This window comes from Saccoglossus kowalevskii, chromosome 15 (assembly GCF_978046115.1).
Source record: "Saccoglossus kowalevskii chromosome 15, keSacKowa6.1, whole genome shotgun sequence".
In the NCBI taxonomy this organism is placed as follows: Eukaryota; Metazoa; Hemichordata; class Enteropneusta; family Harrimaniidae; genus Saccoglossus; species Saccoglossus kowalevskii.
The window spans coordinates 5610111-5622747 of record NC_140655.1 but is presented as its reverse complement, the minus strand read 5'-3'; the positions used below and the strand labels follow the sequence as shown (position 1 = coordinate 5622747).

General features: G+C 35.1%; 1 protein-coding gene across 1 annotated transcript; it reads right to left on the bottom strand.

The window, feature by feature from the left end:
• Positions 1–28: 28 nt before the first annotated feature.
• On the bottom strand, positions 29–11671 carry LOC146733880 (uncharacterized). Its single transcript, XM_085508267.1, has 8 exons — positions 11429–11671; positions 8490–9390; positions 7963–8018; positions 6576–6660; positions 4502–4634; positions 2767–2906; positions 1386–1563; positions 29–613 (listed from the first exon to the last, which is right to left on the bottom strand). The coding sequence occupies exons 1-8, from the start codon at positions 11464–11466 to the stop codon at positions 354–356; spliced, it is 1791 nt and encodes a 596-aa protein (XP_085364393.1). The 5' UTR covers positions 11467–11671; the 3' UTR covers positions 29–353.
• Positions 11672–12637: the final 966 nt, after the last annotated feature.

Genomic DNA, 12637 nt, shown 5'->3' with positions numbered 1-12637 from the left:
ACTATTATGTGAAATACTTGATGGCCTGAATGTGTGTACATTGAAAGAACAAAATGAGAATGCACCAGCAAAACCATCCCGTAGAACCCAATTCAATCGTCTTAGCAAATTAAAATCAAACACTTATTCAAATGATTGTGTTTTGGAAGTGCTGAAAGTCCCAAGACCCCAATAGAGGTTTAAGAATGGTACAATTTATAAACAACTTTAAATACAAAAAGATGTTTAGGATATTTTGTATGTACCAGTAATAAACATAGTGATATGATGTATGCACAATTGTCATTTGTATATCCATTAGGGATAACTTTTTGACAACACATTAATGGGAAACTCTCATATATGTATTAAAATCATATGTTACCATAGAATTTACTTGTAAATGCATAGTCATATAAAGTATGCATTTGTTCAGTTGATAACAACTCATGTTCAATACTAGGTATTGGTAATTTAAGTTTATTAATGCATGTATCTGCCTCAGGTAGGAAGGACTCTTTATATTCAACAAATTCTATCGAAGGATGTGTGCCAAAACCCAAAACTGGCTCTTGAACTGATCCTGTTGCAAATGACAGAACATCCTCCAAAGTAACATGATCTCTTCTATTACCTAAACAACAGAAAAAAGTTGTTACTAGCAAATTATTGAGTATGCAGGAAACTGTAATGATACATTAAGCACATTTCTGCAGTTCCTGGGATTGCACCATTGAATCATGGAAATGTCATTTGAATGAACAGCCCACTGCTCATTATGTATTCAAAAGTTACTGCCAATCCTACATTGTATGTTTTAGCATATTATGTACACATTATCTCTACCTTGAACGGACATATTTGTAACACTTTGATTTGAATAAATCTATATGATTGACAGTCATTTAGAAGAATTGTATCTTGTTTTCTCGTCCACTTTTAGATGAAAATTACACTTTAATCTTGTTCAACTAATAGTCTAATGCCAAAATCATATTCTACAAATATTCATGAATGTATGCAACAGAAATAAACAGTCCTCTATGCATTCTGATAATACAATCCATTATTCCAACCAGATGTGTTAACATTAGGTGTGATTTTCATACTGAAATCTGATCACCAAATTTTCCTGTTACACTCAAAGCTATGGTTTAAAGCTCATTCCAGAAGCTAAATATTATAGCAGTAATAAGACCCAAGATCAAAAAAGGCTTAGAACGAGCGCCGTGCTGAAGATAATGAACATAAATGTCCAAAAAATTAAAATCAATTAATAATAATCATGCAAGTTGTCAGTTATCAGTGCACCCCTTCCCTCCATCACACACATGGTAGTCCCAATGTGTGCACAATTTTTCTCCTTAGCTCTAAAGCTTAGCTATGGTGGATTGTTGGATACTTACTTGCAAGTTCACGCAAATATTTAATAAAGACAGCATACACTTCCCCTTCAAATCGCCTTTTATTTGACCCAACTTCACTGAATTCAGGGACCAACAGCAATTTTAGTTTTGGGAAGGTCAATGCACTAGACGGATTGTGGATAAATAAATGTTGCATGGTCGGCAGCTTAATACATAACTGAAAAAAAGAAAATAAAGAAACAAGTCATTGTCAATGACACGTCCTCCTTCAAATTCTGGGTGATACTGGCATTGAGGACATTAACAAAATGGTATCAAGTCTTTGTGCTTTGAACAAAAACAGTGTGAATGTCATGTCCAGTCACCCGTTTGTTGCTTTAGTATGCAGCCAAGCAGTGCAGTAATTCTTCCCAACTAAAGCACACTGCAAGTGCAATTATACTTGTTCACCAAATAGAATGGGTTTTGTAACCAATTTTGATTAATGTATTACTTAAAGGCATGTGCAGCATAAATGTCATAAATGCACTCTAAATCAAAGAGTGCAAAAGTTGAAAACATACACAGCCAGATATGCACATGTGTACCCACCATGTCCTATTTTATCTTCCTGACCTTACTAATGCATTGTGAGAAAGTTGTTGCAAGTAAGTAATGGGCTTTGCAACACTGTAGCAACAAAGTATCAGTTGTTCAAGATATGCAAATTAGTGATCTCACTATGACACCAAAATTATGTTTAAGAAACATATAAACCATTTTTTGACAAAAATTAGAATCATGATCTAAATGAATATTAAGCATATGCACGACAAGATGTATGTGTGTGAAGTTTGAACTTGATTGATGTTGCAGATATGGATCCAGAACTGAATTCGGTCATTTTGAACCCGATCCACGCAAAAAATATGACATGCATCAAGGTCCTATTATGTTTAATGTATGTACCAAATTTGAACAAAATCTGTTTATGCATGCCTGAAATCCGTTTCCGGAATGGTGAAAATGTGCGATTTTGATGCATTTTCGGCCTTAAAATGGCCGCCATTCGGCTATCATTAATCGGATCATGAAACAAATGCATGTGCATACGTCCCATATAACGTGTAAAGTATGAGTGAAGTTTGAACTTGATCGGTCCATGCATGTTCGAGATACAGGCGAGGACGGACACACAGACGCACGCACAGAGCACAATCCATAAGTCCCCGTTTACGGACTATGTCCGAACGGGGACTAACAAGTCATGACATAGCCACTATACAATTCAATTTAATGTAAGTTTACAGCACATGTATGTTACATGATACATGTCACAGATTTTGAATCGATCTGGTATCTAGAATGAAAACTGGAAACAAATACATTTCCATTCAGGGCAAATACTATGTATAACAACTATACGTTAGTTTAATTATACCTGATATATTCCCAATTTGTCCAGTCCTTGCTTTAATTGTTGAATACATGGACAAGAGGAATCTGTATCCATAAATAGTTCTTGTCTTATATCTTCAGAAAGAAACTGCGGTAATTGTCCATTTTGCAACATACTGAGAGCTATACCAGAATACAAACAATAATTAGTACATGATTTACTTGAGTTTAATATAGGCGGCTACTCATAAATGAAAATACCCAGAATTTACTAGCAATAAAATCAATCAAAAAATCAGATATCAAATGAGTGAAGACAAAAACAAACGTATTGGGTAAAGACCATGTTCTTCTTTTTGCACTGAAGAACATGGAATTATTCTAAAAATAGCAATTTTTGAAAGATGTTAGGTCAATTTGCTCAAAATACTATACACATGAAAAAACGCTGTTTTGTGTTATCATGGAAATGTATTTTAAATGATTTTACATAATAAGCCAAAAACATAATACTATTTATGACCAACTTTTTCAAAATTGATGTGTACCTGACTTCTACCTTTATATACAATTGAACTGCAAGTCACCAAAAGTTGAGAAAATACATGCATTAGCTGTTAGTATATTCAGAAAATTGCAATAAAATGAGTGGTCATCAGTTATTTTTCCATGGTAACTGAGTATGTAAATTATTAATCAAGTGATAGAGCAATTCATAAACATTCCCATGATATTCTATGTATGTACTAAGTCTGAATGTAATGAAGCCTAAATGGGATTTTGCTGTAGTTTTCAAGAAGTTTAAAATATCAATCAAAGAAAGCTTAGAAAGAACTCCTGTGTGCTTGTGAGAATCAGAAACAGTAATGTTTGACAGCACAAATGGAAAACACTACATATCACCCTACATACCCATGAGCGCATAAATCTTTGAATAACTATGAGTGTACTTTTTAACAATTGATATATGACAACTTAGATAATTAAAATGCACAAATTCCCACTATCATCTAATAATGTCTATGTATTACATCCAATGCATTTGTTTACCAAGTTTCATTGAAATATGTTGAACGGTTCTATAGATACCAGTGAAACAGCTGTAAATTAGTTAAAAATATCTAGAAACGTTCATGAGATATCACTGAAATAGCTACAAATTGGTTGATTAGTATGCAAATTAGATAATTTGTATAGATTGCCACTATAACAGCACCGAAATAACCTGATTAGGTATGTGCATCATTTCATGTGTACCAGGTCTCATTGAAATATGTTGAATGGTTCACTAGATATCAGCATAGTGGCTACAATTAGGCTAACCAAAAACTGAATCTGATCTGCCCATTATCCCAGACCATCTACATACCAAGTTTCATTGAAATCCAAACCATTCATCATCCATAAATACAGGTTTTTTACATCTAAGTGGTATCATTCAAATTGAACTAACAATTTTACCATATATTTTTAGTTGCGATTCTATCAAGCTGTTAGGAATGAAGGGAGGAACTCCTGACAAAATAACCTTAGTAGCTGGTTTAGTCAAAGGTTCAACATGAACGAGAATATCTCCAATGTCAGTAATACTGGCAGCACAAACTTGCTCGACAGAGCTCAAAGAATCAAGAAACACAATAACACTGCCGTTGGCTCTTGAAGCAGACAGACAGACAGACAGACAGACATGGTAACCACAAAGACTCCCTTTTTGTGCATCGCACACGTGAGACAAAAGTGACAATCATATGACACAAGTAGATTAAGAATAAACATACCCATGATTACACCAATAGTCATATAATCACTGGACATATACATCTTCTTCCCATTATCAAAGTAGGTCTCTTTAATCTCTCTTAAAATGATAGCAAAAAATTCCTTCCTAGGACCTCCATAATCCTTGGCTTTCTGAATGTAATGAAAGTAAAAAGCAATATTTAGGCTATTAATGTTAAAGAATAGAGGAATATGCTAATCAGTGTTTACTGGTATTGTGCTAACATATATCAAGCATAAATACATTATATGTATTATAATTGTCAAAACAAGCATCAAAGATGCATAGTCCCGTTGTGATTTTAATGGCAAAGCTGATCAGTAGTATTAGAGGAATGCAGTGATTTTTCACTGCTGGTAATCAGTAAGGTGTGCTTTTGGTTGAATTGTGATATTTTGAATCCAACCTGCAAAAAAAGGACATGCACCAAGTTCTGAAATAGCCAAAACAGCAGATTTTGACCAAGTTTTAGCATGCCATTTGGCCATCTTGAATGACGGCCATTTTGAATCCAACCTGCAAATCGAAGAAAGCTAAGAAAAAACTCCTGTGTGCTCTGTGAGAACCAGAAACAGCGTTGAAGTTGACGGTTCATGAGATATCACCGAAATACCTACAATTTGACTAATCATGCAAATTAGATAATTAGGATTGATTTCCACTATAACATAATCAGGTAAGTACATCACCCCAATGCATCTATGTACCAAATTTTATTGAAATACGTTGAATGGTTCTTAAGATATCACCAAAATAGCCTAAATTTACCTAATTTTTATGCAAATTAGATTATTAACATGCATACATACAGACAGGGTAACCGCAAAGACTCCCATTGTGTGCTTCGCACATGGGAGAAAAAAAAAAAGGATGTGTACCAAGACCCCATTTTGATCAATGTATGTACCAAGTTTGAACGTAATCCGTACATGCACGACCGAGACTCGATTCCGAAATGGCCAAAATAGTGGATTTTGACACATTTTTAACACTAAAATGGGCACCAGTCGGCCATCTTGAATCAGATCACAAACAAATGTATGTGTATATGTATCCCAAGTAGTATGAGGTGTGTATGAAATTTGAACAAGATCGGTCCAGGCATGTGCAAGATACGGGTTCGGACGGACGCACGCACTGAGGTCAAACTAAAAGTCCCCATTTCAGACTTCGTCCGACGGGGACTAATAAGTTATACTTTCGAATAACAATATAGTGAATAATATCTCTAGTTTATGTCTGCTTCTATTGGGAGGAGATGTGGTATTAAAAATCATTGAATCTTCAGTAAAGCGACAGGTGGCTGACTAGCAACTTTGTGACTGAGGTGGCTCTCCAGGGTGAATGATGCCATGCACACCTAACTAAGTAACCTTATACAGAAATGCCCCCTATTGTTTCAGACTATCATCTGGTGGGACTAAAACACTAAAACAAATTTACCTCTCCATAAAATTCCACCTCTAGTGTAGTTCTTAGCTCGTTTATATCTAGCTGACTGATCTCAGACATTCCAGTTTCTTTTAATGAAACTCTATCGACACAGATAATAGATGTATCTTCTTCATCACACTGATCCATTGTTTGTATTTCTAAGCTTCTTCCCAGCATTATTTTGGACTGGTAAAACCTTAGTATTTCTACTGGATCTCTTACATTATTTTGTAAGCAATATTGCACTGTCAGTTGTACAGTTTCATCTACAGTAGATGAATCTTCTACTGCAATCATCTGTAAATATAGTCAGCCCTAACATGTTTAACAGTGTCAAGTCTTTTATTATTCTGGATACTGACTACTGAAGTATGTGATATTTTCATGTTAAAGGTTGAAGCCTACTTTTGAATTAATGACTTAAAATATATCATTATGTATCATATATCTGTTGGTGTTATGTGCTAAATCTGTACACAATTAATGTCTAAAGTACATGTCCCTGTAGGGATCCCTCATTATCAACTACAAAATCATTTTGAATGGAATCACTTGTGATCATATCAGGAAGGTCTGGTACATAATTATAACATGTTCTAAAAAATGAGAAATTTCATTAACACTAAAAACATACTTACAGGGTTAATGACGTCTTCTCTTATATTTTGAATGTCCGATTCAACTACATGTACTATATTATCATGTGTCCCGTTATCACTTGTCCTGAAGAATAAATTATTTATGGCCATTTGTATATATATTTAAAAAAATTTGAACAGAAACTGAATCTTTTCAATAACAAAATGTAATGAAAATCTGCAAATAGAAATTGCCAAAAGGGACTTCATAAATACATTTTACCAATGATTTATAAGTTCATGGTGTGCAACTCAAAATAATTGTGATATGTGATATATCAAGGATTTGTATAGACTTGCATACACTCTAGTTTGTTTGTTGGTATGTTTTCAATAAAATCAAATATTTAAAAAAAATTATGCGAGTGAGTAAAGGGCGAAAGACGGGTTACCACGAAACAAACAAAAGACTTGTGTCCCTAGTAGATGCCCCTGGTTGTAACAGAATCAAGACAGAAGTTTGTTTATGAAAATTGAACTCCAATTTTGTCGTTAGTGGAATATTAATAAGCCTGTTAATCATTGCATCACGGAATGAACCCCAGACCGGTGACAATCATCACCGGTATTGCTAGAGGGCGTCTACAAGGGACAAAAGTCTCTTGTATGTTTTGCGGTAACCATTATGCGGTAACCCGGCTTTCACCATTAACACACATAATATTTTTAGTATATCATTTTATTGAAAAAATACCAAAAAACAAAACAAACGAGAGACTGTACAATGCTTGGAAATGTTTGATAGCATACATGAGTAAGGTTATCGCCATAACACGAACCATATCTTTCACAGACTCATTCAGGAAATGAATGTATGTCTTTCGATTTTGTGATTATATTTGTATCTTTATCGCACATCACACCAGTATTACATATCCTCTCCTATAAATCCTTGATATTATGAGGTTATGACCTGATATCACTTGTGAATAGAGCTGGTTGATACGAGTGACGTCATGGGGTAGATAATACAGCCCATGACGCCACGAGTATCAACCAGCTCTACGAACAAAGGATATCAAGTGATAACCTTTTTATCACATGACCAACGTTGAGTGTCAAAAGGACAGAGAAATTATATTTTTACGGAACTTCTCTGCGGCCACCGATGTTTTTTGATAATCGGCTGAATATTACCCTTCTTTTAGACGTCTTTCCAAAATAAACAGCGTGCGGTTCGAACACACATAAAACTATGACTTTTAACGTGAATATCGTGACGTTTACCGTACCATATCAGCAGTGATCTTTCACGATAAATGCCACAACTGGGAACGATATGCACCATGGCCATGTGATTGCAAAGCAAATCATATCACTCAGACTGTTAGAATGGCGAGCAGATGAGAGAATTTTGTATGTAGGTCTATGTCTAAGAATCACTTACTCATTAATAACGACGTCTTCTTGTACGGCAGATACCAAGGGTATATTTTCATTTGTCTATAAATGAGAAATACATACATTTAGTATGTTAACATGTACAAGGAGATGCCATACTATTACCATGGCAATCACACTATGTAATGATTATTAAATATACATGTGATGTAGTGGAATCAAAATGTCACATTTAATGTTTCACTGTTTATGTTATGTGTGCTCGGGAATAAAAAATACTGCTGTGTTTTTCGGATGTTTACAAAATTCACATTTTGCACTACATGCATTCTAATCAAAGAAACCAGCTGCCCAGAAAACATAGATTAATATTTTATTTACTTTACCTGCTTTTCAGTGATTTCATATTCTTTTGTTTATTGTTGCTGTCTACTTGTTGCTAATAATATTTATTGTATTTTTTATACTTTATTGTACCTCATTTAGTTAAGATCCTATTAAGAATACGACTTCAAGTCATTCATACATTCTGTCTGAAAACTGAATTACCGACACCTTAATATTGAAACTTACCAAAGTCATAGTTGTGATATTTTCATCTTCACTGTCATCAAATACAGAGGAACACGTCCAGAGATGATCACGTAATTCCCGGACAAGGACTTCTTGATTGCAACCTCTACATATTTCTTTTAAGGACGAACTTTCTGCTTGTTGTTCAATTGGTTCCGTGCTAAGTGTCGTTTGGATTGGTCGAATGTAGATTTTTGCTTGGGATCCCATGTGCGCCTTTAATTCACTGACAGACCACGATCGACAGCTGACTAACGTCAACTCACGACAATGCGGTAAACACTGCATCAGTTCGAATCCACCACAGTTACGTAATTGCGGGAAACCTTCAGACTCGTCCGATATTTTTTGTATTACACTTTCTTCATCATCATCGGCCAAAAACTGTATTTTTTTCGATCCCAATCCCGCTCTGTGAAGTACTTGCCTTTCAGTTACTGACGGGGCTCTTGACGACGTCCTACTTGCAAGGCAAATGAGGTGACTAGTCCACGTTCTACGACGAGCGGCACTGGATTGGACGCGTTTCCTTTTCTGGCCACGGGCGTTAGATGACCCCGAGGAGGAAGAGGTACTTGGCGAGAATAAGGATGCACGCTCTAGTGCAATTTCAGCAGCGCCATGTCGACGTGCACTGGTGCTCGGTGTGTCGTCTTTTTTGTTGACAATTTCGCTTACCATCTCACGTAACCGAACCTGATCGCCCATCTTACTCACCCCAAGTCGAATTAACTGACCATCAGTTAAATTTGGCACGGTGTGTATATCTATCCGTTCATCCCTGAAACGCTGTGTTAGGTTTCCTAATCCCAGCCTCAGCATAACAGTTTCAATCTCTCGATCACGATCTCGGTAATCTACTTGTGCCGCCGACATTTTAGAAATCACGTGTAAACGCCCTCTGTGTTGGATTACAAACCGAATTGCATTTTGGGATGATGTGTATAGTAACGAGTAAGCAGTGTATAATAACGAGTATGCAGTATATAATAACGAGTATGCAGTGTATAATAACGAGTATACAGTATATAATAACGAGTATGCAGTGTATAATAACGAGTATGCAGTGTATAATAACAGGTTTGCAGTTTGTAATAACGAGTATGCAGTGTATAATAACGAGTATACAGTGTATAATAACAGGTTTGCAGTTTGTAATAACGAGTATGTAGTGTATAATAACGAGTAAGCAATGTATAATAACGTGTATGCACTGTATAATAACGAGTATGCTGTGTATAATAACGAGTATGAACCGTATAATAACGTGTATGCACTGTATAATAACGAGTATGCTGTGTATAATAACGAGTATACAGTGTATAATAACGAGTATGCAGTGTATAATAACGAGTATGCAGTGTATAATAACGAGTATACAGTGTATAATAACGAGTATACAGTATATAATAACGAGTATGCAGTGTATAATAACGAGTATACAGTGTATGATAACAGGTTTGCAGTTTGTAATAACGAGTATATGCAGTGTATAATAACGAGTATGCAATGTATAATAACGTGTATGCACTGTATAATAACGAGTATGCTGTGTATAATAACGAGTATGAACCGTATAATAACGTGTATGCACTGTATAATAACGAGTATGCTGTGTATAATAACGAGTATGAACCGTATAATAACGAGTATGCTGTGTATAATAACGAGTATGAACCGTATAATAACGAGTTTGCAGTTTGTAATAACGAGTATGCAATGTATAACAACGAGTATACAGTGTATAATAACGAGTATACAGTGTATAATAACGAATATGCACTGTATAATAACGTGTATGCACTGTATAATAACGAGTATGCAATGTATAATAACGAGTAAGCACCGTATAATATAGACTATACACTGTATAATAACGAGTATGCAATGTATAACAACGAGTATACAGTGTATAATAACGAGTATACAGTGTATAATAACGAATATGCACTGTATAATAACGTGTATGCACTGTATAATAACGAGTATGCAATGTATAATAACGAGTAAGCACCGTATAATATAGACTATACACTGTATAATAACGAGTATGCAGTGTATAATAACGAGTATGCAGTGTATAATAACGAGTATGAACCGTATAATAACGAGTATGCTGTGTATAATAACGAGTATGAACCGTATAATAACGAGTTTGCAGTTTGTAATAACGAGTATGCAATGTATAACAACGAGTATACAGTGTATAATAACGAGTATACAGTGTATAATAACGAATATGCACTGTATAATAACGTGTATGCACTGTATAATAACGAGTATGCAATGTATAATAACGAGTAAGCACCGTATAATATAGACTATACACTGTATAATAACGAGTATGCAGTGTATAATAACGAGTATGCAGTGTATAATAACGAGTATACACTGTATAATAACGAGTATGCAGTGTATAATAACGAGTATGAACCGTATAATAACGAGTATGCAGTGTATAATAACGAGTAAGCACTGTATAATAACGAGTATGCAGTGTATAACAACGAGTATGCACTGTATATTAACAAGTAAGCAACGTATAATATAGACTATACACTGTATAATAACGAGTATGCAGTGTATAATAACGAGTATGCAGTGTATAATAACGAGTATGCAGTATATAATAACGAGTATGCAGTGTATAATATAGACTATCCACTGTATAATAACGAGTATGCAGTGTATAATGATATATATCCACATAAGACAGTTTTGGCGTGCCATACTATTCACTACTCCTATGAGGGACATAACGTGTATATGGTCGATCTACATATCGTTGTAAAGCTCTCGAAATCCCCAACAAAATTACGTTTTTCATTTTCACGACCAGCATTTTTGCAACAAAAAAGGCGCCAACAATTGAAGAAATCGAACGTTATTTTCTAAAAATTGCTTTTTTTGTGTGTAAAACGTAAAAAAAAGGAACTTACCGAACGTAACTTTGTGAGCCGCCATGTTGACAATCCATAGGAGGCACTCTCGCGGTAATTCTAACATAACACTGAGAGGAGTAGGCCAAAAACCACCAAAAATGCAGTAATTTCGCATAATCAATTATAGTCTATAACTATTTATTGAAATGGTTAAAACGATCCGGGTAAAAAACTTTAAATACATCAAAAAAATGAGAATTCCAGTATCAAGTTGGGAATGAGGCTGGTGGGTCAATTGAGGTCATATAATGGTTATAGCGTGTATGCTAGTTTTTCTTTCAATTTGAAATTGCGCCCTCGTGCGGAGATAAAGTGTATATTGGATGGTACAAAACGCATTGAACTCTGGGATATCACATTTGCCGTGCCACAGTCCCTCTATAGATAAAAAGCAAAATAGCTACAAAAGTACAATCTACCTGAATACTCTTAATCTACGTTCGTTCGTTTCCATCAACTTCGGAGTATGCACTGGTAAAGTCGATACATTGAATTTATTTGTTTTCAAGTTGTTAGATAATGACTATCCGTCAGAACAACAACTTTTTTTTCAGAATATCACACTTTATACCGTTATATTATGATATTTTTATATATTTAAACTTAAAAAAACAGCAACTTGATGATTGGATTTATCTTCGTAATTAGCACACTCAATTAGTCAAAACGCATTCAATGCAATCTATTTCTATATGTCGAAAGGGCGGTGGTCGTAATCCATATTGGACACTGCCCTTCAAATTTGTATTTGCAAACTAAATTGTGAAAATAGAGTATAGTATATCGTTAATGTTCGCAACCTTCTGGGCGGTGGCATTGTCTGCTCCTGTACGGTATCGTATTCGTCTAGAAAGCCCTCTCATGTCAGCACTGACCCTTGACAGATCTGATATATACACACCAGTAAATATGTTGTTGGGACATAATTTAAAATACTAAAATTACATTTTCATCGTCTAATCGGGTATTTGTGTTTACATCTATCAAATCAGTTCAAACGGAAAGTCGCACCCTCACAGTCCGGCGTCACAGTGTTTGCAATTTGTTGATTTTCTAGCAGAATTACTGTATTCATGTCGGCATTAGTTACAATGTTTTGTCAAAATTCATTGCCGAAAACTCTACTACATCCTTAATTCACATACATCAATGTCGCCCTCACTCAGCTCTTATAAGAAATCGCTCAAGAACCATCGGGACCTTTAA

What these genes read in the sequence shown, in the direction of transcription:
- LOC146733880 (XM_085508267.1), bottom strand. Translation starts at nt 11,466, where the DNA reads ATGGATTGTCAACATGGCGGCTCACAAAGTTACGTTCG. An exon ending in GAGAAGACGTCATTAACCCT is followed by an intron (nt 4,635 to 6,575) that starts GTAAGTATGTTT and finishes CATTACATTCAG; the next exon opens with AAAGCCAAGGATTATGGAGG. An exon ending in GACTATTGGTGTAATCATGG is followed by an intron (nt 2,907 to 4,501) that starts GTATGTTTATTC and finishes ATTCTGGTATAG; the next exon opens with CTCTCAGTATGTTGCAAAAT.